The sequence below is a fragment of the Anolis sagrei genome, chromosome X (genome assembly GCF_037176765.1).
Source record: "Anolis sagrei isolate rAnoSag1 chromosome X, rAnoSag1.mat, whole genome shotgun sequence".
NCBI classification, from domain to species: domain Eukaryota; kingdom Metazoa; phylum Chordata; class Lepidosauria; order Squamata; family Dactyloidae; genus Anolis; species Anolis sagrei.
The window spans coordinates 76,716,161-76,743,321 of NC_090034.1; the positions used below are offsets into that span (position 1 = coordinate 76,716,161).

General features: G+C 44.9%; 1 protein-coding gene across 1 annotated transcript in view; it reads right to left on the bottom strand.

Annotated features, from left to right (window-relative positions):
* CLIC4 (chloride intracellular channel 4) overlaps positions 1–27,161 on the bottom strand; it is a 108,269-nt gene that overhangs the window by 17,549 nt on the left and 63,559 nt on the right. Inside the window, exon 3 of the mRNA XM_060784420.2 lies at positions 15,934–16,059. Coding sequence (XP_060640403.1) covers positions 15,934–16,059 — 126 coding nt within the window. The remainder of the gene's footprint in view (positions 1–15,933; positions 16,060–27,161) is intronic.

Sequence of the window (27,161 nt, forward strand, 5' to 3'; positions counted from 1 at the left end):
AATGTTTACATGATCCCAGGTATACTTTACTTACTTACTTAGGTGATCCCTCGTTTTTTTGTTTGTTTGGGTTTTTTTGTCGTGTCAGGAGCAAGTCGCTTCTGGTGTGAGAGAATTGGCCGTCTGCAAGCACGTTGCCCAGGGGACTCCTGGATGATTTGATGTGGGAGGCTTCTCTCATGTCCCCGCACGAGAGCTGGAGCTGATAGAGGGAGCTCATCCGCCTCTCCCCGGATTCGAACCTGCGACCTGTCGGTTTTCAGTCCTGCTGGCACAGGGGTTTAACCCACTGCGCCACCGGGGGCTGAGTAGGATAGTCCTCCAGGATCAGAATTCTTGTGAGTCTGTAGGTGGCTGTGGAGCCCTATTCTTGATCTGCATCTTCTTCCACAGTGAGGGCATTGGTTTCCAGGTGGATGGCGGTCTCGGTTGGGGTTGGCTTGACGCGCCTTCCTCTTTCACATTTCTCTCTTTCACCCTCCATTCGTGCCTCTTCAAATTCTGCAGCACTGCTGGTCACAGCTGACCTCCAGCTGGAGCACTCAAGGGCCAGGGCTTCCCAGTTCTCAGTGTCTATGCCACAGTTTTTAAGGTTGGCTTTGAGGCCATCTTTAAATCTCTTTTCCTGCCCACCAACATTCCGTTTTCCGTTCTTGAGTTCGGAGTAGAGCAACTGCTTTGGGAGACGGTGGTCGAGCATCCAGACAAGGTGGCCAGTCCAGCGGAGTTGATGGCGGAGGACCATTGCTTCAATGCTGGTGGTCTTTGCACCTTCCAGCACACTGATGTTTGTCCGCCTGTCTTCCCAAGAGATTTGTAGGATTTTCCGGAGGCAGCGCTAATGGAATCGTTCCAGGAGTTGCATGTGACCTCTGTAGACAGCCCACGTTTCGCAGGCATACAGCAGGATTGGGAGGACAATAGCTTTATAAACAAGCACCTTGGATGTCCGGGTCCTCAAACCCTCTCTGCTTCATTCGGAAAAATGCTGCGCTCGCAGAGTTCAGGGGGTGTTATATTTCGGTGTTGATGTTGACTTTGGTAGAGAGGTGGCTGCCAAGGTAGCGGAAATGGTCAACATTTTCTAATGTTACACTATTAAGCTGTATCTCTGGCATTGGAAAGCGGTTGGCTGGTGACTGCTGGAACAGCACTTTGGTTTTCTCAATGTTCAATGACAGACCGATCTTCTCGTATGCTTCTGCGAAGGTGTTTAGAGTGGCTTGTAGATCTTCTTCTGAATGCGCACAGATGTATTCAGAAGACGCTATCCCAAATATCCCAAATATTTTATAATAAATTGGAATGTGCAAAGCTAGCTAAGCAGGCTGATTTCTCTTTTTGTGGAGTACAGCTGAAGCATTTTCCGAAGAGTCCACTGGAAATGCAGCACTTTTCTGCTCAACAGGTTCATGTAGATGGGCAGTGTTTAGAAACCTTGCAGTGTTGCCAAAGTTTCTCTTAGTATTGAGTTAAGAAACCTCATTTAGGGCCAAGACCCACAGTTTCAGAAGCAGTGATCTAGAGTACAGCTTTTCTACCAAAGGAGGGCAGCAGATCACAGGAGCTGTCTTCATAGACCTGTCAGCTGCTTATGATAGTGTAAACCACCGCCTCCTCCTGAGAAAAATGTATAATATCACAAAGGACTACCATCTCACCCGCCTCATAGGAAACCTACTACAAAACAGGAGCTTTTTTGTTGAGTTCCAGGGCCAGAGAAGCAGATGGCGGAAACAGAAGAATGGCCCGCCTCAGGGGAGCGTGCTTGCTCCATCCATGTTCAACATTTACACAAATGACCAGCCAGAAGGGACAGTTTCATCTATGCTGATGATCGTGCCATTACCGCTCAAGCAGGGAGCTTTGAGATGGTTGAACAAAAGCTCTCCGAAGCTCTAGGTGCTCTTACTGCCTACTACAGGGAAAACCAGCTGATCCCTAATCCATCTAAAACACAGACATGTGTTTTCCACCTTAAGAAAAGACAAGCATCCCGAGCTCTGAGGATTACCTGGGAAAGGGAGCCCCTGGTGGTGCAGTGGGTTAAACCCCTGTGCCGGAAGGACTGAAGACCAACAGGTCGCAGGTTCGAATCCAGGGAGAGGCGGATGAGCTCCTTCTATCAGCTCCAGCTCCTCATGCGGGGACATGAGAGAAGCCTCCCACGAGGATGATAAAACATCAAATCATCCGGGCATCCCCTGGGCAACGTCCTTGCAGACGGCCAATTCTCTCACAACAGAAGCGACTTGCAGTTTCTCAAGTCACTCCTGACACGACAAAAAAAATCTGGGAAGGATTCCCACTGGAGCATTGCAGCACACCCAAATACCTGGGAGTCACTCTGGACCGTGCTCTGACCTACAAGAAGCACTGCAAAAAAGTGGGCGCTAGAAACAATATCATACGAAAGCTGACTGGGGATCACAACCAGACACAGTGAAGACATCTACCCTTGCGCTATGCTACTCTGCTGCTGAGAATACATGCCCAGCGTGGAACATATCTCACCACACTAAAACAGTAGATGTCGTTCTTAATGAGACATGCCGCATTATCACGGGGTGTCTGCGCCGTACTCCACTGGAGAAATTACACTGTTTAGCCGGTATTGCACCACCTGACATCCACCAGGAAGTAGCAGCCAATAGTGAAAGGACCAAGGCATCTCCAGCTCATCCCCTGTTTGGGTATCAGCCAGCATGTCAATGACTTCAATCAAGAAATAGTTTTCTAAGATCTACAGAGACACTCGCTGAAACACCCCAGCAAGCGAGAGTCCAAAAGTGGCAGGCTCAAACCCAGAACCTCAACCAGTGTCTGATACCAAATGAGAGACTCCCTCCTGGGCACACAGAAAACTGGGTAATTTGGAAGGCGCTGAACACACTGCGCTCTGGCACCACGAGATGCAGAGCCAGCCTTAAGAAATGGGGCCACAAAGTGGAATCCACGACATGCGAGTGTGGAGAAGAGCAAACTACAGACCATCTGCTACAATGCAAACTGAGTCCTGCCACATGCACAATGGAGGACCTTCTTATAGTAACACCAGAGACACTCCAAGTGGCCAGCTACTGGTCAAAGGACATTTAATAAATTACCAAGCTTGCAAAATTTGTGTTTTGTTTGCTTGCTAAAAATGCAATACAACTGTTTTGTTTCCTCCTGACACGATAAATAAATATCAGAGGAGGGGTGGAACAATTTCGAGAACATCTGCATTTGGGTTAAATATGAGTAAAGTTTGAATGTTTGACCTGTGGATTGAGACATTTGCTTAAATAAAAGGGGGAAAACTTGCAACCTGGACTCTGAATATACCTTTCTTACAACTGTGAAAAACAAGGGTCTTCGTTTATTTATTTATTTTATGGTTGGCCTTTAAGGCCAGTTGCACAACTGACATAATCCCAACCTGTAATGGTGCATAGAGTGCAATGCTTAACCTCACTATATGAAGACGTTCCTACTCATTTCTTGCGAATTGGTCTCCTGGGAGGCAGGGTGTCAAACAAGGCCTACAGGGAAGTGAAAATCAGTGCCAATTTTGTTGCCTCTCTCTGAATCACATCTGTGGTTCCTTCCTGTTCCTGATTTACATCAACGGTTTATGAGATCTTGCTTGTTCTTGTCAAAACAGGGCGCAGGATACCCCACCTTTCTTCCAAGATGTGATCCAAGGCAATATGCTTTGAATCTAACCAAATAGTTTCCCATCATTGAATTGCTGTGAGATTTGCTGGGCTGTATGGCTATGTTCCAGTACAGGCATGGGCAAACTTGGGCCCTCCAGGTGTTCTGGACTTCAACTCCCACAATTCCTAACAACTTCAGACACCTTCTTTTTCCCCCTCAGCAGCTTAAGCGGAAAAGGGAAACGAAAAGGGGAAAAGAAAGGGCCTGAGGCTGTTAGAAATTGTGGGAGTTGAAGTCCAAAACACTTGGAGGGAGGACCCAAGTTGGTCCAGGCCTGTTCCAGCAGCATTCTCTCCTGACGTTTCATCTGCATCTGTGGCTACTGGCATCTTCAGAGGTTCTTTTGGCAGTGAGGCAAGTAGATAAGAGGAATCCCCTAAGCGCAGTGATTCTCAACCTGGGGTCCCCAGATGTTTTTGGCCTTCATCTCCCAGAAATCCTAACCGCTGCTAAACTGGCTGGGATTTCTGGGAATTGTAGGCCAAAAACATCTGGGGACCCCAGGTTGAGGACCACTGCCCTAAGCGAGTGGTTCTCAACCTTCCTAATGCTGCGACCCCTTAATACAGTTCCTCATGTTGTGGTGACCCCTAACCATAACATTATATTTGTTGCTACTTCATAACTGCAATTTTGCTACTGTTATGAATCATAATGTAAATATCTTATATGCAGGATGTATTTTCATTCATTGGACCAAATTTGGCACAAATACCCAATTCACCCAAATTTGAATACTGGTGGGGCTGGGGGGCGGATTGATTTTGTCATTTGGGAGTTGTAATTGATGGGATTTATAGTTCGCCTACAATCAAAGAGCATTCTGAACTCCACCAACAATAGAATTGAACCAAACTTAGGACACAGAACTCCCATGACCAACAGAAAATACTGGAAAGGTTTGGTGGGCATTAACCTTGAGGTTGGGAGTTGTAGTTCACCTACATCTGTGGACTCAAACAATGGTGGATCTGGACCAAACTTGGCATGAATACTCATTATGCCCAAAGGTGAACAGTGGTGGAGCTTGAGGGAAACAGACCTTGACATTTGGGAGTTACAATTGCTGGGATTTATAGTTCACCTACAATCAAAGAGCATTCTGAACCTCACCATTGATAGAATTGGGTCAAACTTCCCACACAGAACCCCCATAACCAACAGAAAGTACTGTGTTTTCTGATGGTCTTTGGCAACCCCTCTGACACTCCCTTGTGGCCCCCCCAGGGGTCCCGACCCTCAGGTTGAGAAACGATGCCCTAAGCCAAGCATGGGCAAACTTTCTAACTTGGGAGCCGTATGGTGGGCCGGAGTCAGGTGGGCGGGCTGGAGTAAGGTGGGCGGGCTGGGAGGGGGTTCTCCCCAAAGCCCCTCCTGCCCTTTCCTCCCCTTCCTCTTCTCTTTCAGAGGCAGAAAGTGAAGGAAAAACGGGAAACGTTTTCATCCCAAAAGGGTTGGCATTGGTCAGGATGACATGATAGATGGAAGAGAATAGTGTATCCTTTAGACCCCAGATTGCCTACTCCTGATATAGACTCCTAGAATGCTAGAGCTGGAAGACACCAAGGGCCATCCAGTCCAACCCCTTACCATGCAAGAAGGCACAATCAAAGCACTCCCCATAGACAGGCTCTGTGGAAAAGCCTCCAGAGAAGGAAACTGCACCACACTCCAAGGCAGCCTAGTCCACTCTCCAGGAATGTCTTCCTCATCTTTTCAGTCGAATTTCTTTCCCTCCCATTTGAAACCATTGCTCCTTTGTGCCCTGGTCTCTAGAGAAAGTAAGGTTGCTTACCTGTAACCATGTTTCTTCTAGTGGTAACTGTGAAATTCACACCTGTGGTATTTCCCTGCGTCCATGCAGCTGACTCGGATCTTTCTTGAAAGCTTTTCCTAATTAGGGACTCCAGCCCCGCCCATCTACTCCTAATAAAGCCAGGCAGCGGGGCTTGGAGCCTTAATTCCGTACCGCAAAAGACAGTCGGAGATAAAAGGCATGACAGAATGTGGGGAGGATGGGCGGGTTGTGTGAATTTCACAATTACCACTAGAAGAAACATGGTTACAGGTAAGCAACCTTACTTTCTTCTGCGTGGTACTGTGAAATCCACACCTGTGGTAGACTAGCGAGCAGTCCCACGGATGGTGGGTGTCATGCTAGTGCAGAAAAAAGTACTGCTCTCCCAAAAGCCATCTCCTTCTTGGCAGCTAAATCCAATGTATAATGGGAGACAAAAGTATGCGGTGTTGACCATATGGCCACCCGACAGATATCATGCAGAGGCACACTGTGCAAAAAAGCCATGGAGGCCGGTCAATGCTCTAGTGGAATGAGCATGGATCTGAACAGGTAGGTCCAGTCCTGCCATTTCACAAGCTAGCCGGATAGCTGCAACTATCCAGGCCGCCACCTCTGGGTAGAAACAGGAAGGCCCACAGTATCCCTACGGTACTTAACAAAAAGTCGTAGTGACTTCCGTAATGGAGCTGTGCGGTGGACATAAAAAGCAAGAGCCCTCCGCACATCAAGAAGGTGCAAAGACTGCTCCAGGGGAGTAGAAGGATTTGGAAATAAGGTTGGAAGGACAATGTCCTGAGACATATGAAACTATGATGCTGCCTTAGGTAAGAAGGAAATGTCTGTGCCCAGCATGACATCCTTATGAAATTTCAGGTAAGGACTATCGACTCAAGAGCCATAAGCTCGCTAGCGCGACAAGCAAAAGTAATAGGCACTAAAAATGCCGTTTTCCATGATAGATGGAACATGTCATAAGTGGCCATTGGCTCAAATGGTGGATTCGTAAGGGCGAAAAGAACAATCTCCAACCTCCAAGAGGGGGGACAGGCCTACTTGGGGCCAGAAATTTCTAAAGCCTTGCAGAAATCTCTTTACAAGAGGATCGGATAAAGGAGAGGGAAGAGAATGCTCACTTCTAAACGAATCTATATTTGCCAGATTGACCTTCAAGAATAATAATGAGAGTCCTGAATCTGACAGAGAGATCAAAAAATCCAGGAGGAGGGAAGTGGAAGCAGACAGAGGCTGAACCCCTTGCTTTTGTGAAAAAATGCAAAAATGACACCACTTACAACTGTAACAATGTTTAGTGGCAGGTCTCAGGGCAAGGTCCAAAATGCCCTTTACTGGTTGAGAGAGAGAGCTGAGGCTGGAGCTGCCATGCCGTCAACCGGAACTGAGTGACCTGGGAGTACGGGACTGGGCTGTTGCCCATAGCCAGCAAGTCTGGTCTGAGTGGCAACTGAATGTAACAGCTGCCTGCAAGTTGGAGCAGAATGAAGAAACCATGGCTGGCGGGGCCACCATGGTGTGATGACAATGCAATCTACCTGCTCTGCTTGAAGATGAGAGACCACGCTGGACAGCACTGGCAATAGTGGAAAGATGTACAGGAGGGTGGATGTCCAATCCAGGAGGAAGGCATCTCCCAACAGCCTGTCTGGTGGAGGTAAGACGTGCTCCAAAGAATTGGCACTTCATGTTGGCGGGAGAGGCAAACAAGTCCAGAAGGGGAGTTTGCCATCTGACAAAGAGTTCCCATGCCTGGGAAGGATGAAGGGACCATTAGTGGTCAGTATAAACTGTCTGACTGAGGGAGCCAGCAAGAGAGTTCTTGATGAATGGCACTGATGGTTATGGTATACCAGTCCCAGATTCTGATGAAATCACAATCGTGGTGGTGGTGGTAAGCTGGACAATACTGTCCATGAGCAAATGACAGATAAGGTGCAGTGCCATTTCTACTGCGAGTAACTCCAAATAGTTGATGTGCTCCATGCCCTCTATGGCCGCCTAAGGACCATGGATGGTGTGACCCTTGAGGTGAGCTCACCACATTGAGAGGGAAGTGTCGGTTGCTAACATCGCCCACACAGAGATTGGAGCGATGAGTCCACTAGTTGAGAGACCTGTGGATGGCTAAAGGGACAATGACACATTCATTGGGCTCATCCTGCATGGGATGAAGTGCCCGAAGAAACCAATTCTGGAGAGGCCGAAGGTGCAAACAGGAGAAAGGAGTGGCAGCTGTGGTGAATGCCATGTGTCCCAAAAAGCACTGGACATCCCTGGCATGGATGTATGGCGTCTGCCAGACTCAAAGAGCTAATGAATGCAGATTCAGAAACCTGTCTGCTAGCAAGTAGGCCCTTGCATGCCAAGAGTCCAATACAGGCCCAATGAATTGGTTGTTTGGATAGGCTGAAGAAGAGATTTTACCTTGTTGATAAAAAGACCAAGCGTCTGCTATAAAGACAGAGTAAAGTGAATGTTCCTCTGTAGATACTCACAGGACTGTGCACCAACAACCAGCCATCAATATAGGGGTAAACTACTACCCCGTGCACCCAGGGATGAACCGGCATACAGCCATCTCCTTAGTAACACCTGTGGAGCTGTGGAGATACCATAATGAAGAACTTGAAATGAAAAAGCCTGACTGCTAGTAAAAAGTGACAAAAATCTACCGTCTTGTGGTCTAATACCACATGAAATAGGCATCCTTCAAATCAATGCTACTGAACCATGTCTTGCTGGATAACAGAGGGAGGATGGTTGGTAATGACAACACCTGAAATTTGCAATATGCAATATATGCATAAAATCCTGTAAGGTCCAAAACTGGCCAAAGCCCACTGCCTTTATTGGAAACCAAAAAACAGTTGGGGAAAAGGGAAAAGAAGGAAACATAGAAAGATGTAAAGAAGCTACTGCTCCTTTTGAAACAAAGTAATTACCTCCTGCTATAACACAGGAGGAGGAGTGGCCCGTAGAGTCCCTACTGGGGACAGTTTGAAAAATTCAATTGCATAAACATGCTCTGTAATCTCCAACACCCATGAGTGAGAAGAGATCTAATGGCATGCATCTAAAAATGATGGGGTGGAGCTCCAAAAACTGGAGCTGAAGGGTTGGAGGCTATTAAAGAAGAGAAAATGCATGCGAAAAAACTATTGGCCCTGATCTTCTTCTTTCCCTTTAGTTTGTTGTCACCCCTGGTGGAAAAATTAAGTCTCCCAGCTACAGAGGCCCTAGAGTTCTGGCTCTGCTGAGGACTGAAGGAGACCGGTCATGAAGGTTGATGATAATTAAGCTGAGGGGCTGGCCACCACAATCTAGGCTAGATTGTGGTAAAAAGCCAAACTTAGAAGCAGCCTGTCAAATCTTGAGTGTACTTTTGAAATGAGGGTCTGTATCAGGATGAAATAGACTATGTTCTGCCATGGGCAGTTATCCTGCCATTGCTCTGCCTTCTTTGGAGAGGGTAGAGGATCTACACATGCTGGTGGATGGCTGCTGCAACAGCAGCAAACACCTTTAGTACTGTATCGGTGCTGTGCTTAGCCATAGCGTTGTGATGAGAAGCTAAGGTGAGATCCTACTGACAGAAAGCCCTTGGGATCTGTTGATGTTGTAGGGGAAGAAGATCCAAATAAGGTGCTGAGCTATGCCACAAGAGCACCTGATAGGCTGCCATACAAGCATGGTAATGAATCATGCAAGTGAGTAGGCTAGCAGTGGGGTGGATCTTCTTATCACAGTGGACTGACTTGAGGTGCCTTCGCTTTCTTGGATTAAACAACTTTGACCACAATAAAGTTCAGTTTAGTAGGCTTAACTAACCACTCTGCTGAAGAGGTGCGTATGCAGTAAAGTGCATTTACAAACTTAGAAATTCCAGACACAGATACAGGAGTTGCCCTTTGTTTTTCTCCAAGCTTAAGCGAGTATGGAAGTGCTGGGAGAACTGGGAGAACTGTACTTGGAGCTTGTTTCTGCTGTTGCTCAACTGAGAAAAGCAGATCCTCTAAGCAATCAAGGAGGAAAAATTAGGTAACACATCCCCTAAGGAAGCTGGGATGGAAAAGTCCTCCTCAAGAGTAGGAGAAATCTGCTACTCATAGGAGTCAGAATCTACATCAGACTCATTGACTGGTTGCAGCTGAAGGAAGCACCAGAATGAGCTTAGGAAAAAGTTTTAATAAACTCCTGAAAACCAAAAGAAGGGACTCCAAATCCTTGAAAAGGAAAGGAGGGTGCAGTTTGTGACCATGCAAAATAGTAGCAACCTACCTGTTGAGGCATGGGCCAAGTGGAGATGGGGCCCAAAAGACACAGTACTTACATTCTGAGCCGTCACTGAAGCTCCCAGGCGGCATGATGCAGAGGGAGGATAGTAGCCCGAAGGCCCCTCCAAGGAGTTATATTCCATGGGCTTAGACCCAAAGCCTTGGCAGCCATCACTCACACAGGTGGCGTGGCTGCCTTGAGCCTCCCCTCCCCTGAGGGGGGCAAAAGCATGGCAGGAATTGTTGCAACCCGAAGGCCCCTCCAAGGCGTTATATGCCATGGGCGTGGAGGCAAAGCCTTGGCTAGCCATCACTCACACAGGTGGCGTGGCTGCCTTGAGCCTCCCCTCCCCTGAGGGGGGCAAAAGCATGGCAGGGATCGTTGCAGCGTCCACTGCCTGCTGGGGTAAATGGGGCAGGGAAAGCACGGGCAGTGAGAGCAAGCTGTCCTTAAAAAACAGAGACAGCTGAGAGGCGTGGCTGCAACCCAAAACAAAGTTATTGGCACAAAGCCACAGTGGCAGTTTGTTGCCACAAGCTCTACCAGTTCCTGGGTCTGTAAGGGGTGGTAGGCTGGTAAAAGTCTTCTTCCCTCCTGCTTTCTGAGCGAGGGGAACAGAAGAAAAAGAAGGTAAGTTACTGCCCATTGCCAAAGGCAAAAAAGCCTGCGCCTCAGAGGACACGGCATTTTTTTTATTCCTTTTTTTTTTAGAGGGAGGGAGTGGGTTTGTCCTCCCACTAGCAAGAAACACAAAGGGGGTGGGAGTCACTCTGGAGCAACTTCCCCCCATAAGCCATACATTTCAAAGAAAATGCCATGCTGGCCTGAATAGGATAAACAAAGGTCCCAGAACACAAGTTGGAATTGCTGTCTGTTAGAGTAGTCAAACTGGAGTCCTTGAGTCAAACCAATAGTTGTTTTTAGGAGATAACACCGAGTTGTTGCTGCTTTCGCGGACAAAAGGAATTAAGGCTCCAAGCCCCGCTGCCTGGCTTTATTAGGAGTAGATGGGCGGGGCTGGAGTCCCTAATTAGGAAAAGCTTTCAAGAAAGATCCGAGTCAGCTGCGTGGACGCAGGGAAATACCACAGGTGTGGATTTCACGGTACCATGCAGAAGAAGCAGAAAGTCAGTTTTCCCCCACCCTCCTCCTCAATGGGACACATTTCTAAATCTTGAAACATGGTTCTCATGTTCCTTCTCTTCTCCGAGTTAAACATCCCCAGGAGGAAGGAAAAAGAGAAGGAAGGAAGAAAAGGAGGAAGAGAATTATGGAAAGAAGGAAGGCTGGAAGAGAAGGGAGGGAGGGAAGGAGGGAAGGAGGGAAGGAGGAAGGAACGAGAGAAGGAAGGACAGGATGGTGTGAGAGAGGAGAGCCTGAGGAAAGAGCCCTACCTGCTTTAATCACTGCAGAAGTCTATTGCATACCGTGCAGCTGTGGACAAGTCTACATGGGGACCACCAAACACAGCAGCACCCAGACAAGAATCAAAGAACACGAAAGGCACTGCAGACTAATTCAACCAGAGAAGTCAACTACAGCTGAGCACTTGATGAACCAACCTGGACACAGCACATTATTTGAGAACACAGAAATGCTGGACCACTCTGACAACCACCATGTCAGTCTACACAGAGAAGAAACTGAAATCAACAAGCATGTGGATAATGTAAACAGAAAGGAGGAAACGATGAAAATGAAAATCTGGTTACCATTATTAAAGAACATCAGAATCAAGACAGTAAAACCCTGTTTCTCCGAAAATAAAACAGTGTCTTATATACATTTTTGCTCCCAAAGATGTGCTAGGTCTTATTTTCAGGGGATGTCTTATTTTTCCAAGAAGAATTCACAATTATTGTTGACCAAAAAAATGAACATTTATTATATACTGTACAGTAGTTGTCAGTATATGGTAAATATACTGGCACTCACACACAGGGTCACAAAAAATAAGTGCTGTAAAGTACTTGGCTCCCACACACTGTCTGGAGACTGTAACAATCTCCCAGGGTAGTTCCTGCACCACTTGTACAGAAGGGACGGTATTGCAGCTTCAAGCCACCAGGGGGAGAATGCTTCCAAAAAAACAACTTTACTAAGTCTTACTTTCGGGAGAGGCCTTATATTTAGCAATTCAGCAAATCTCTACTAGGTCTTATTTTTAGGGGATGTCTTATTTTTGGGGAAACAGGGTAATGAACACCACGAGGAGACAGGAGAACTCCAGATAGCAAACAATCTAGTGCCAGTTAACACTGCCCAAACAGAGATGCTTCCAGGCAACAGAGGCCAGGCCACTTCTATGCAGATACCCTCACTAATTGACTTTACAAACTTCACTGCTACTCAAATGCTATTCAAGTTGGCTAACTGCAACATTCACACTTGCTTTAAACTGACAAGGGTTTTTTTCTCTCACCTTGGGCACTCCACAGAGATATACGAGGGGTATTTTTTAAGTAAGGTCCATTTTGTTGTAGATACTAGTAGTTCACGCGCATACCGCAATGAGCGCGTGCGTCGTGTACCGGCATGCCTCGGGAACAACTGTGCTCTGTAGCTAACCTGTACGGTTCTGTTCTGTGCTTTAAAAATGTTTAAGACTATCAACTCACCTGCTGCATATGAGGTTCGCTCAGTGATATGGTTTTTGTCAGCAAGGAACCTGCCTGCTGCAGAAATTCATCGACAGATTTGTGAAGTGTACGGTGATACTGTTATGATACTGTTATGAGTGAAAGCAAAGTGCGTAAGTGGGTACGACAATTCAAAGATGGCCATGACAACGTCCATGATGAAGACCACTCCGATCGCCCTTCTTTGATTACAGACGATTTGGTGGCTTTTGGTGGCGGCAAGTTTTTATGAAGAGGATATTTTAAAATTGGTTCAGGGGTATGATAAGTGTTTGAACAAACTTGACAACTATGTCGAAAAATAGAGTGAAGTATGTACTTTCTGAAAATAAATTTACTTTTTTGAAATAAACTTTTGTGTACTTATGTTCCAACTGACCTTACTTAAAAAATACACCTCGTATATACTCCACTTGCTTCACTGTCAACAGAACCTCTGAAGATGCCAGTAGCCACACATGCAGGAGAACCGTCAGGAGAGAATGCTGCTGGAACATGGCCAGACAGCCCAAAAAACTCACAGCAATCCAGTGATTCCAGCCATGAAAGCCTTCAACAATACAATTTCCCCAATTAACTGAGGCATGTTTTAGCACATATTAATTCGACTGCCTGCATACTTTGTTTCTCCATTCAGCACCATAAACCTCCTCAAGTTGAAAATATTTAAGGAGGGATGCACTTCTCCTTACAAGAAATCTTGGGAGATGTTAAAAGATTTTTTAAAATGATTTCACAAGTAGGAAAGGTGTCAGTGGGTCAGTGATAAGAAAAGAAAGGAAAACAACTTCTTTTATTGTGTTTGTTCACCTGCTTGGATAAAACTGCGACATTTTATATTCCATGTTACTAGCTTTTGAACAGACAATGCCTACATGTCCTCTGAAGAAAGTTTCAAACGTAATTCAAGCCTTCAAACAAGGCAGAAGAATCTTGGTTTTGGTTTCAAGAACCAACAGCACCTGTAAAGTTCACTTTGGGCAGAATATGGAGCAGAAAAACTCTGGTTAATCTTTGCTCCCTCTTCTGTTGAGACCTGCTTGCCATAGTAGGGTACGTTTAATGATTTGCAGATCAGACAAAGCTTTCTCCAAGAATTAACTTCCTGATACCATCCCCACTAACAGGAGGTGGGCAATGGTAAGAAGGAAATAGCTCTGGACTGGATGTGGACCACAAATAGAACGAAAGAGGATAAGGCCTCTGATATGGCTTCAGAGACTGGTTGGCTGACAATAATCCCACCGGCACGCCAAGTGGGCCACTTTTATCCATTAATCTTGTTCTGTCAAACAATTTTTGGAGTGAACATAAACTTTTAATATTTTGCAATATAGGTTCACTGACAGGTGCTATTTCTTGGTAAATAATGTCATGAATTTCTTGGTAAATAATGTCATGAAAAAGGTACATATTAATAGCGAAAATAGATAGCAGTGTGGGTTAACAGCAGAAAAATGTATGAACTTTTGTAGGTATTGATCATACATGCTGCTAGAGCAGGTAGGGGCAAACCCAGGCCCCGGGATTGAATACGGCTCATTGGGCTCTTTTTTCAGGCCCTCCAGTCTCTTTCCATCCTATCCTTCCTTCCTTCTCTCTTTCCTTCCTCCTTCCCTTCCTTCTTTTCCTCCCTCTTTCTCCTTCCCTCCTTCCCTTCCACCTTTTCATCCTTCCTCCCTCCTTCCCCCTTCTATCTTTTCATCCTTCTTTCTTTCCCTCTTTCCTCCGTCCACTCTGTCTTTCTCCTTCCTTCCCTTTTGTCTTTCCTTCCTCTTCTTTTTCCTCCCTCCCACCATTCCCTTTCACCCTTCTTTCCTTCCAACCTTCCTCCCTCCCTCCCTTCCTCTTTTTCCTTCCTCTTTTCTTCCTGGTGGATCTTTAGCTGGGAGAAGAGAAGGTTGAGAGGAAACATGCGAACCATGTTTCAAGATTTAAAAGGGTGTCCTGTTTAGCCTTAGTATTTTGTTTTGTACATGCGGCCCACTCATTGTTCTGTGATATGAATTATTTTATTGTAATTTTTATATTGTTTGCTGTATTCTTATATTTTATTTTATTTATTATGTAATTGGATTGTTGTAGGTTTTTTCAGGCTATATGGCCATGGTCTAGAGGCATTCTCTCCTGACGTTTTGCCTGCATCTATGGCAAGCATCCTCAGAGGTAGTGAGATATTGCCTTCGACAATATTATGTAGTTGTTTGTGTTTTGATTTCATTTATTGTATTACGTTGTTGGGCTTGGCCTTATGTAAGCCGCCCGAGTCCCCACTGGGGAGTTGGTGACAGGATACAAATAAAGATTATTATTATTTGAAATACAACAAGACGAGTCCACAGCAAACAAGGCCACTCTGCTGGCTGTTGTATTGGATCACATGTTGGACACTTCCCAAGTGTCTAGGACTGTGTGATGTATCAGCGAATAAAGCGTGCAGATCCCAGTAAGGTGGCCTTTTGCAGCTGGTAGATGGTAATTCTGTCAGCACTGATTGTGTTTAAGTGCAGGCCAAGGTCTTTAGGCACTACACCCAGTGTGCTGATCACCACTGGGACCACCTTTACTAGCTTGTGTCAGAGTCTTTGCAGTTCGATCTTTAAATCCTCATATCGTGTCAGCTTTTCCTGTTGTTTCTCTGCAATCCTGCTGTCACCTGGGATTGCGACATCAACAATCCATACTTTGTTTTTTAACACGATTGTGAGGTCAGGAATAATTATTATAATAATTATTATAATTATTATTGAAGAGGAGGGGAAGACTGGCTTTCTGCTGCATAAGAAGGGAGCAATGGGTTCAAATGGGAGGGAAAGAGAGTTGACTGAAAAGATTAGGAAGAACTTCCTGAGAGTAAGAGCTGTTGGAGAGTGGCCTAGGCTGCCTGGGCGTGTGGTGGAGTCTCCTTCTCTGGAGGCTTTTCCACAAGGGCTGTCTATTGGGAGTGCTTTGATTGTGACTTTCTGCATGGCAGGGGGTTGGACTTGATGGCCCTTGGGGGTCTCTTCCAGCTCTAGGATTCTATATCAGGAGTAGGCAATACGAGGTCTAATGGATACACTTTTTCTCTCCCATCTACCATCTCCTGAGCAAGGCCAACCCTTTTGGGATCCAAATGTTTCCTGTCTTTCTTTCATTTTCTGCCTCCAAAAAGAAAGAGGGCAGGGAGGGGGCTTGGGGAGAACCCCCTCCCTCCCGGCTCACCCACCCCGTTCTGGCCCACCATGCAGCCCCCAAGTTAGAAAGTTTACCCATGCCTGTGCTAGAGTCATTCTTATTAGAAGAGAGCAGCTTATTCGATGTAGAATTACATAAGGCACATCTGCCACTTGTATTCTCCATCTCTCAGAAACTGACCCCTAAGAAACGGATCTGCAAGAAAACATTCTGCCAAAGCAAAGCAATGCCTGAGCCACATGGACAACTAGCAATAATATGACACACAAAAAACACTCACTAGAATATCTTGCTACCATACATACATACCCCATTGACACTTACTTGGGTGGGCAGAGGACATCTTCAAGGAATTCTTCGATCTTGTTTACATCCGTTTTCACCTCATTATTAAAAGTTATAAAGGGCGGGTGAGTCCCTGGAGCCAGGTTCTGAAGATCCGCAGGCTTCCTATAGTAAAATTCAAAAAATTCTACGTTAAAAAGCATTCAATTAATTATTCCGTTTACAATGAGTGCTATTGCTGTCTACTTATGATAACCGTGCCTAAGTGGACTTGGAAAATCTTTAACCACAAAGATAAAAAAGAACATGTGAACTGCCCATTGAGCTCAACAGGGCTGGAAGGACACAAGGTAGCCAACTCTAATCCAAAATATATTACAGTTTTTTATGGACTATAATTAGGAAACCCTCAAAATAATTGGAAAGCTGTAAATGGCTTTGACGGATACACCCACATATTTGGACATCTGAGTAGCTCTCTACATCAGTATTTCTCTACCTGGGGTTTGGGACCCCGAGGGGGTCACAAGGGGGTGTCAGAGGGGTTGCCAAAGACCATCAGAAAACACGTTGGTCACGGGGGTTCTATGTGGGAAGTTTGGCCCAATTCTATCATTGGTGAGGTTCAGACTGCTATTTGATTGTAGGTGAACTATAAATTCCAGCAGCTACAACTACCAAATGTCAAACTCTATTTTCTCCAAACTCCACCAGTGTTCACATTTGGGTATATTGGGTATTTGTGCCAAATTTGGTCCAGTGAATGAAAATACATCCTGCATATCATATATTTATTATTCATAGCAGTATCAAAATGGTAGTTTTGAAGTAGCAATGAAAAGAATGTTATAATAATAATACTAAGCCTTATTTCTACCCCGCCACGACCTCCCCAATGGGGACTCGGAGCGGCTTACATGGGGCCAAGCCCGGACAACATAATACATGGTTGTTTGTGCCAAGTTTGGTCCAGATCCATCACGGCTTTGGTGGATACACCCACATATTTGCACCAAGTCCATAGTGCTCTCTGGATATAGGTGAACTAGAACTCCAAAACTCAAGGTCAATGCCCACCAAACCCTTTCAGTCTTTTCTGTTGGTCATGGGAGTTGGGTTGTGCCAAGTTGGGTTGAATTCCATTGTTGGTGGAGTTCAGAATCTTGTTGATTGTAGGTGAACTATACATCCCAGCATCTACAACTCCTAAATGACAAAATCAACCTCCCCTCCCCCCCCCCCCCACAACCCCACCGGTATTCAAATTTGGGCATATTGTGTATTTATGACAAATTTGGTCCAGTGAATGAAAATACATCCTGCATATCAGATGTTTACATTACGATGCATAACAGTTAAGAGTTATGAAGTAGCAATGAAAATAATTTCACGGTTGGGGGTCATCACAACATGAGGAACTGTATTAAGGGGTTGTGGCATTAGGAAGGTTAAGAAACACTGCTCTACATGAACCTATGATTTCACGTGACCTCACAACATCTGACCAACATCTTGACATGCCCTTCAGAGTCCAGAGTCTTCATGCTGTCTGTCCTATCCATTTCATGGCTGGAATAAGTACTGGCTGACTTGATTATGTTGTCCTCACTACCTAAACCCAATTAAAACTTGAATCCTCCATCTAGATCTCGGAAGAAGTCACAGACACTGCATATGATGATAGGTCATGGATACTGCATATGGTGACACTTCATGCACTGATATTCATTAATCCTCACCCATGGGTTGTTGTAGGTTTTTCAGGCTATATGGCCATGTTCTAGAAGCATTCTCTCCTGACATTTCACCTGCATCTATGGCAAGCATCCTCAGAGGTTGTGAGGGCCTCACAACCTCTGAGGATGCTTGCCATAGATGCAGGCAAAACGTCAGGAGAGAATGCTTCTAGAACATGGCCATATAGCCCAAAAAAACTTACAACAACCCAGTGATTCCAGCCATGAAAGCCTTCAACAATACAATTCTCACCCATGTTTGACAATAACTCAATGCACAAAAATGAGAAGAGAAATTTAGAGATGGAGATCACAGTGTAAATTTGAAACATGTTCAACACAATAAATGCAGGTGATCATTCCAAATTTGGAAAAAGAGTCACTTCTCAAACACCTTCCTACAGTGAATTAATTTTAAATGCCTATGTGCATATGTATGTGGAGAATTTATAGCCATGATGTTGGGCGAGTGGGCTCTTCAACAAAGGACCCTCCTCATAAACGCACAGCAGAGTACCCAGCAGCAGCAGTGCGACCAAGCACCAGCAGCCCAAAGTGATAAAAAGAACAAAAACACATAGACCAATGTTATCTCTTCCATAGGAGGTTTTTTCTTTGTAGCAAAATAATATGATTGTACTATTTACAAGAATAAGGTTTCTATAACACAAATAAAGGAATACACAGTAGCTTTACACGCAGCAGCCTTCACACTAGAGCTTTCTCACACGAGGCTTCTCTCACACAGAGGTTTACCTCACACTCCTCAGGATGATGCTAGCTTTGGCCCACTGACTCTAACAGGTTTTGAGTTACTATTTCAGTGCTTGACTCACATTTTTGTAATGTAAAATGCCTAGTTCATTTTTAATATTTCTGACATATGATGCTTCAACAGTTGGGGTTTTTAGAACAAAATCAGTACGTGGCAGAGTTGCAAGGGAGAAGCGAGGTGCTGTTCCAGTCGATTTAGGGGAGCAGAAAGAACAAAGCAATAAGCAGTAATGATATAAAAAGGAGCATTGTTTAGCATATTAAGTGTTTGAATATACTTTAAGGTATGATTTGTTTTCAGCATAGCATTGATTGGGTAACAATCCCATTCTTGTTGTCTGCTGGTAATTCATTTTTTTTACTTACTGTGACCTTAAAGCACAGGAGCATCTAGGAGTGAGCATATTACACACATATTAAATTCACTCCACTTGGCTGCAAATTAGGTTCTGGACAAAGTACAAAGTGTTGGTTTTGACCTTTAAATTCCTACATGGTTTGGGTCCAGATTCTCTACAGGAGCGCCTTCTCCTGTACAATCTGCCCTTTAGGACACTCAGGTCCTATGGGGATGCTTTCTCCAAACATCCAGAATCCAACTTGCGACAGTCACCCAAAAGACCTTTTCATCAGGCACCCCACAAAGACTGTGGAATAACCTGCCAAAGGACGAGATCTGACAGCTAAGGGAACTGTCTGAATTTAAGACCCAATTTAAGACCCATCTCTTCCAGCATGATAACCAGTCAACTTTCAATCATGAGTTTTGATTTTCATTCCATTGCTGCTATATGTTAATTTGGTAACTGTGTTCGGTGTATGTTTCTTATATTAGTGTGTTCTGATCTATGTATTTCCTTTTTTTCTATGTATTTTCATTCTTTGTATTTTATGCGCAAATGTTTTGACTCTATTGCACGCTGCCTTGAACCGTCAGGACAGCCACGTAAAAAATAAAATGTACAGATAGCCACGTTGCCCAACTCAAACATTGCTTTGCAGGCCACGGGATACGCAGAACAGATGGACACTGGATCAATGCCACGACAACGTGGTACCTGCGGGGATGGACGAGACCTCTTGGTCGTCCTCCCACCTGATGGTCTGATTCCTTCTGTATGGCATATAATGTGAAAGACGAACATGGTCGTACCATAGTACACTGGTCACCTCGTGCTTAAAATAGATATGAATGGAGCCGATTAGAGAAGATAATAAAATAAAAATAAAACTCTATCTCCCCTAGGCGACTCAGGGCGATTTCCACATAGGCAAAGTAACAGAGAAACATACGGAGTAGCCATTTAAAACATAGACATAAAACTATTAATAAAATATATACATTTAAAACCAGTTCCAACACTATTCTATCATGCAAAATAAGCTACCCAAGGCCAGAATATCAAAGTGGGCCTAGACAGTTTGAGAGGGCTGGGCCGAGGCTAATGCAGTGATAACCCAGGGCCAGGGGAATGCGTAAATGCAAAGAGCAGTCCTGACTAACGGCCATAGTGGGGCCTGTGTTATCTCTCTGGGGAGGACATTCCAGAGAAGGGGGCCACCACTGAGAAGGCCCTTTCCCTCATCCCCACCAACAGGGCTTGGAATGGTGGTAGGAGCAAGAGGAGGACCTCCCCAGTAGATCTAAGAGTCCGCGCTGGCTCGTAGGGGGAGATGCGATTGTGGAGATAGACGGGGCCAAACCATTTAGATGTTGTGATCTGTGTGAAACCTGAGGAACGGATCATCTAAGTACGTTGTTGTTGTTGTTGTTGTTGTTGTGAACCTATCAAAGGTTTTTCTGACACAATGTATTCAAAGAAGGCAAAGGCAACCATCCTTTGAATACATTTACACCTACCTCGAACAGACATGAGTTCTTTCTCCCACCCTGGACATTCCACAGTGACCGTATCGCTGTCTATGAACCCACACGCTCACTCCGGTCATCTGGAGAGGCCCTGCTCATGATCCCGCCCGCGTCACAAGCGCGCTTGGTGGGGACGCGAGACAGGGCCTTTTCTGTGGTGGCCCCCCGACTATGGAACACCCTCCCGAAGGATCTCAGACAAGCCCCTACATTGGCAGTCTTCAGGAAGGAACTGAAAACCTGGCTGATCCGATGTGCCTTTTCAGATTAGGAACCTCCAGCACCAAATCCTAGAAGCACCTTAGTAGAACCAAGATCACTGCACACTGCACACCGCACTTATATTTAATCCCATATCCCTCCTGCCACATCAGCACTTTTAACCCTGTACCCCTACTCCGGCCGGCCCAGTTTTAATAGATCATCCGGAGTTTCGGAGTGCGATGTCATCTGTACGCGGATGATGTCCAACTCTGTCACTCCTTTCCACCTGCTACTAAGGAGGCTGTCGAGGTCCTGAACCGGTGCTTGGCCGCTGTGACGGTCTGGATGGGGGCGAACAAATTGAAACTGAATCCAGACAAGACAGAGGTACTCCAGGTCAGTCGCAAGGCCGAACAGGGTATAGGGTTACAGCCTGTGTTGGATGGGGTCGCACTCCCCCTGAAGACGCAGGTTCGCAGTTTGGGTGTGATCCTGGACTCATCGCTGAGCCTGGAACCCCAGGTTTCGGCGGTGACCAGGGGAGCATTCGCACAGTTAAAACTCGTGCGCCAACTGCGCCCGTACCTTGGGAAGTCTGACTTGGCCACGGTAGTCCACGCTCTGGTCACATCCCGTTTAGACTACTGCAACGCTCTCTACGTGGGGTTGCCTTTGAAGACGGCCCGGAAGCTCCAATTAGTCCAACGGTCGGCAGCCATGATACTAACAGGAGCGGAGCGCAAGGAGCACACAACTCCTCTGCTGCATCAGCTCCACTGGCTACCGATTTGCTGCCGGGCTCAATTCAAAGTGCTGGCGTTGACCTTTAAAGCCCTAAACGGTTCTGGCCCAACCTACCTATCCGAACGTATCTCGGCCTATCAGCCCACCAGGACCCTAAGATCTTCTGGGGAGGCCCTGCTCTCTATCCCGCCTGCTTCACAGGTGCGGCTGGCGGGGACGAGAGACAGGGCCTTTTCTGTGGTAGCCCCTCAGCTATGGAACGCCCTCCCCACGGAGGTAAGATCAGCCCCCTCGCTGATGGTGTTCCGAAGAAGATTAAAGACCTGGATGTTCGAACAGGCATTTGGTTAACTCGGTGCAACTGAATATGACGATTAAGGATTGGTAATATGGACGACGAAACTGGATCGCGATTTTAGTTAGGAGATGCATTGGACTGTTATTGATGTGTTAATACTGTGTATTATGTTTTTATGGTTTTAAATTGTATACTGTGATTCTTGTAAACCGTGTTGAGTCGCCAGTTAGGCTGAGAAATAGCGGTATACAAGTACAGTAAATAAATAAATAAATAAATAAATAAATAGTGTCTTGTCGTATTGTTACTGTTATTGTTTTCCTGCTTAACTGTTTTAATTTGCTTGGTATTGTATTGTTGTATTGTGTTTTTGGGGCTTCGGCCTGTGTAAGCCGCATCGAATCCCTTGGGAGATGCTAGCAGGGTACAAATAAAGTTATTATAATAATAATAATAATAATAAACCCCATTTTCCTAGTTTCCAACAAACCTCACCACCTCAGAGGATGCCTGCCATAGATACAGGCAAAACGTCAAGAGAAAATGCTTCTGGAACATGGCCATATAGTCTACAAAATTCACAACAACCCAACTGTTGTCACTATTTCAAACACCTGGGTATTTGTTCACTGGCAGCTATTCCAAATCTGTCCCAAACCGAGCATGCACATACTTAAACTATCTATAATGTGTCCTTTTCCAAAAGCCACTTCAACTTGTGCGTCAGTTCCATATCCTAAGTAGCTTAAGCTTCAATTAAAATGCTGCCGTGAACACCCACAATAATTACAGGAAATTACTCAAACGGCTATACTCCAGTTTCTCCTATTGGTTGAAGAAGGTGCTTTTTAAGGCAAACAAAAAAAAAAAACAAACCCCAAACCAGTTGAACTCCAATGTAGCAAACTTTTTAAAAACCTTGTTCTGTTTTGGAGGCAAGGAACACCTTTATCAACTGCCAGAATGATATTTCGAAACAAGGTGTGGGGACTTACGCTTGTGCTTCCCCCGTTTCTTACCCATATATCAGCAAACTTAGTTCAGGCTCCGTCACTTTTTTCTCACTACCCCCACATCCCTCCAGGCCAACTCTGTCTTCACTGTTTACTTTGCATGTTTGCACCAGTCTAAATGCAGACAAACTTACAGAGAAGAACAGAATGTGCATAATGATGTCAATTTAAATTCTTTTTAAATAGTCTTTTTTCGCACTTAGGAGAATGCCTACCTATCATCATGTTCTTGCAAACCACGGTTAATGGCACTTCGTGTAAACAGGATGTTCAAATGTTCACTTGGCTGGGGAAACCCACTGGGCGACCGTGGTCAAATTCCACTCCCTCTGTTTTAGAGGAAGGTGGCTAATTCCAATACTGGGTGAAGCCATGGGTTCTTTAAGTTCTTTAAGTGCCAAACACTGACACACGTTTCTGCTCAAGTACAATGTTTACTGGTACTAAATAAGGCAGCAGATGGTCCATAACATAGTCAATTCAATGGCACACAACAAATGAAATCGAACAGGCTTCACCTTGAAGCCCAAAGGAAGAAGCGTTTATAGCAGTGGTTCTCAACCTTCCTAATGCCGTGACCCCTTAATACAGTCCCTCATGTTGTGGTGACCCCCAACCATAGCATTGTTTTTGTTGCTACTTCATAACAGTCATTTTACTACTGTTATAAATCATAATGTAAATATCAGATATGCAAGATGTATTTTCATTCAGTGGACCAAACTGGGCACAAATACCCAATGCAACCACATGTAAATGCTAGTGGGGTTTGGGGAGGATTGATTTTGTCATTTGGGAGTTGTAGTTGCTGGGATTTATAGTTCACCTATAATCAAAGAGCATTCTGAACTCCACCAGCGATGGATTTGAACCTAATTTGCCACACAGAACTCCCATGACCAACGGAAAACACTGGAAAGGTTTGGTGGGTATTGACCTTGAGTTTGGGAGTTTGGGAGTTGTAGTTCACCTATATCCAGAGAGCACTGTGGACTCACGCAATGATGGATCTGGACCAAACTTGGCACAAATACTCAATATGTGCAAATAGGAACACAGGTGGAGCCTGGGGAAAATAGACCTTGACTTTTGGGAGTTATAGTTGCTAGGATTTATAGTTCATTACAATCAAAGAACATTCTGAACTCCACCAACGATAGAATTGGCTCAAACTTCCCACATGGGATACTGTGTTTTCTGATGGTCTTTGGCGACCCCTCTGACACCCCTTCGCGACCCCCTCAGGGGTCCCGAGCCCCAGGTTGAGAAACACTGGTTTATAGCAAGCATGGGCAAACTCTGGTTCTCCATGTGTTTTGGACTTCAACTCCCACAATTCCTAACAGCCTCAGGCCCTTTCCTTTTCCCCCTCAGCCGCTTTCTGGTCTAGAAAGAAAAACTAAGAATGCTCATGCTCACAAATTCTTTCATATAAACTCTAAAGCAAAACCATGATTTTCATTTATTTTGTTGTTGTTTGACCTTTTCTCCTGGACATGGGGCCCCATATCTATATAAATAAAAATCTAATGTTCGTTTGTGGGATTAACAGAACTCAAAAACCACTGGATGAATTGACACCAAATTTGGACACAATACACCTAACAACCCACTGTATGTCCTTCACTCAAAAAAATTGATTTTGTCATTTGGGAGTTATAGTTGCTGGGATTTATAGTTTACTTACAATCAAAGAGCATTCTGAACTCCACCAATGATGGAATTGAACCAAACTTGGCACACAGGACTCTCCTGACCAACAGAAAGCACTAGAAGGGTTTGGTGGGCACTGACCTTGACTTTGGGAGTTGTAGTTCTCCTACATCCAGAGAGCGCTGTGGACTCAAACAATGATGGATCTGTACCAAACTTGGCATGAATATTCCATATGCCCAAATATGAACACATGTGGAGTTTGGCGGAAATAGACCTTGACATTTGGGAGTTGTAGTTACTGGGATTTATAGTTCACCTACAATCAAAGAGCATGCTGAACCCCACCAACGACAGAACTGGGGCAAACTTCCCACACAGAACCCCCATACTTAAGGTCATCCAGTCCAAGTCCCTTCACCAGGGCAAGAAAACATAATCAAAGCCCTCCTGACATTTTTATTTATATAGGTGATTCACACACAGAGATATACCGTAGTATCGTAGATTTGAAGGGGACCCCTAAAGAAGGACAATGATATGTTCTATGTTCCAAAGTAGGCAAACCAGACAATCTCCACATCAACACTGACAAAGAAACAGCAAGAAATACTGTTTACCCACAAGCATAAAGACATTACATAGATTAGAAATGAATACTTTCTCATTATTTTCCAGATCACCAGACTGGGCCACAGCAACGCGTGGCAGGGGACGGCTAGTAGTATACATATAGGGCTGCGTTAGCACAGCAGTTAAAGCTGCTAGCTGCAGGAAAAGCTGCTGACTGGAGAGTCAACATTTCGTAGCTGCGCGTCAGGTGAGCTCCTGACTGTCAGTCCTAGCTGACCAACAGTCCGGACTACCAACAGCCCGAAAGCATGCAATTCAAGTAGATCAATAGGTACCATCTTGGCGAGAAGATAAAAGGATGCCCCATGCAGACAAAAAGACTGGAGATGTCTATGGATAGCAGGCTCCTATGGAATGAAAAATGGAACAAGAGTACCTCCACATGGCCAGAAGTTGAGCATCGCCTCCAGATACCAGAGATGTGAAAACAGGAAGGCCTTTACCTTATCTGTGTATTGTATGTTGTTGTTCGTGTGAAAAGGCATTGAATGTTTCCTTATATGTGTACTGTAATCCGGGGAGATAAAGTGGAATATAAATAAAGTGTATTATTATTATATTATTATTATTGACACAAAAGCACAGTATGTCACAGCAAACGAGATCTATATTCTGGATTTCGTTTCACAAAATCACAAGTCGAACACTTCCCAAGTGTCTAGGACTGTGTGATGTATTTTCGAATGATGCACGCAGATCAAGTAAGGTGGCCTTTTGTAGTTGACAGATCGTGATTTTGTCAATGTTTATTGTTTCCAAATGCCAACTGAGATCTGTTGGCACGGCACCCAGTGCGCCAATGATCACTGGGACTACCTGTATAATAATAATAATAATAATTATTATTATTATTATTATTATTATTTAGTCATGGGCCATGAAATTCCAAACTGCTATTAATCCCAAATGGGGCAACATTGTTATTCTTCACTGCCATATAAACTCAAGCGTAGGCAAAGATGAAGGCAAAGGAGCTGTTGTTCATACTAATTGTGGAAATCCGTGGTCCAAAAAAGGAACTTTGCTAAGCTCCATGCAAACTGCAGAACAACACTCCCACTTCTCATCCTCCTTTCAGCTTTCCGATGCAAGAAAAGCCTGGTACCTTGTCACACAAGTTATCCCCAAAAGACATCAATGACAGACGAATTCTAAAGTTTCCTGGACAGTCTTTGTCCAGCTCAGAATTTCTGAATTTCTATATTTTTTTAAAGCCCAACAAACTCAGAAGCTTGTCTTGCATTTTTGGGCAAGTTCTGCACACTGCAGCTCTATTTTGGCCAACAAAAGACATCTCATTTCTGCACACAGACACAAGCGGCATTCCTGAAGCGGGAAAAGAATGAAGTCTCTGTCTTTGGTTCAGCGAGAGGCAGGAAACATATGAGCGCTCCGAGGGGGGAAAGGGCTGCCATGTCCCCATTTAGCCTGAGCATTTTTCTTTCTTGTGCCCATAGCTACTAACAGAACTCACTGAAAATATCCTCTCGTGCTATATTTAACAAGACCATAAAAAAGGAAAAATTCACGTCACAGCATTTGAAGACTGAAGCTTTCCAGTGGCCCATCATCTCCTGCTTTGGGAAAAACCCAGCACATTTGGAAATCCAACCACTGCTCCTAACAGCCAAATGACTTGACTCAGGAATAAGAGCTGCCTTTGCCCAATGTAGAAGGGAAAAAGACTTGAGGAATCTAACATACAGAAATCATATTCAATGAAGTCGCATAATGACTAGCCACACTGGTTTTCTGAAATGTAATAATTCTACCCAACAGATATTGAATTAGTGGTAAATTTAATATTATCCTGAAAACAATATCCTTGCAAAGTTATTGCTTCTACATACTTGACTTTCCTAGGCACACAGAAATGACTGAAGAAAAATGGCCCAACTTGTGAGTTCTCGGACAGTTAGTCATGAGAGAAGAAACATTACAGGAACTTATGAGATTGTTTACAGATGGAACGAAGTAGTTCAGAGACTGAATGCTGGAGACAGGGATGTCTCCACCAGGATGTCTCCACCAGGAGTTTGAGATCTTCCGGGGAGACCCTGCTCTCGATCCCGCCTGCTTCTCAAGCTCGGCTGGCGGGGACGAGAGATAGGGCCTTTTCTGTGGTGGCCCCCCGGCTTTGGAACACCCTCCCCATAGAGGTACGATCAGCCCCTTCGCTGATGGTGTTTCGGAAAAGATTGAAGACATGGATGTTTAAACAAGCATTCGGTTAATCCGTTGTAACGAATTGTGATGACTAAGGATTGGTTATACACGGACGATGAATTTTGGATTACGATTCCAGTTATGAGATGCATAGGATTGTTATTGGTGGCCCAATA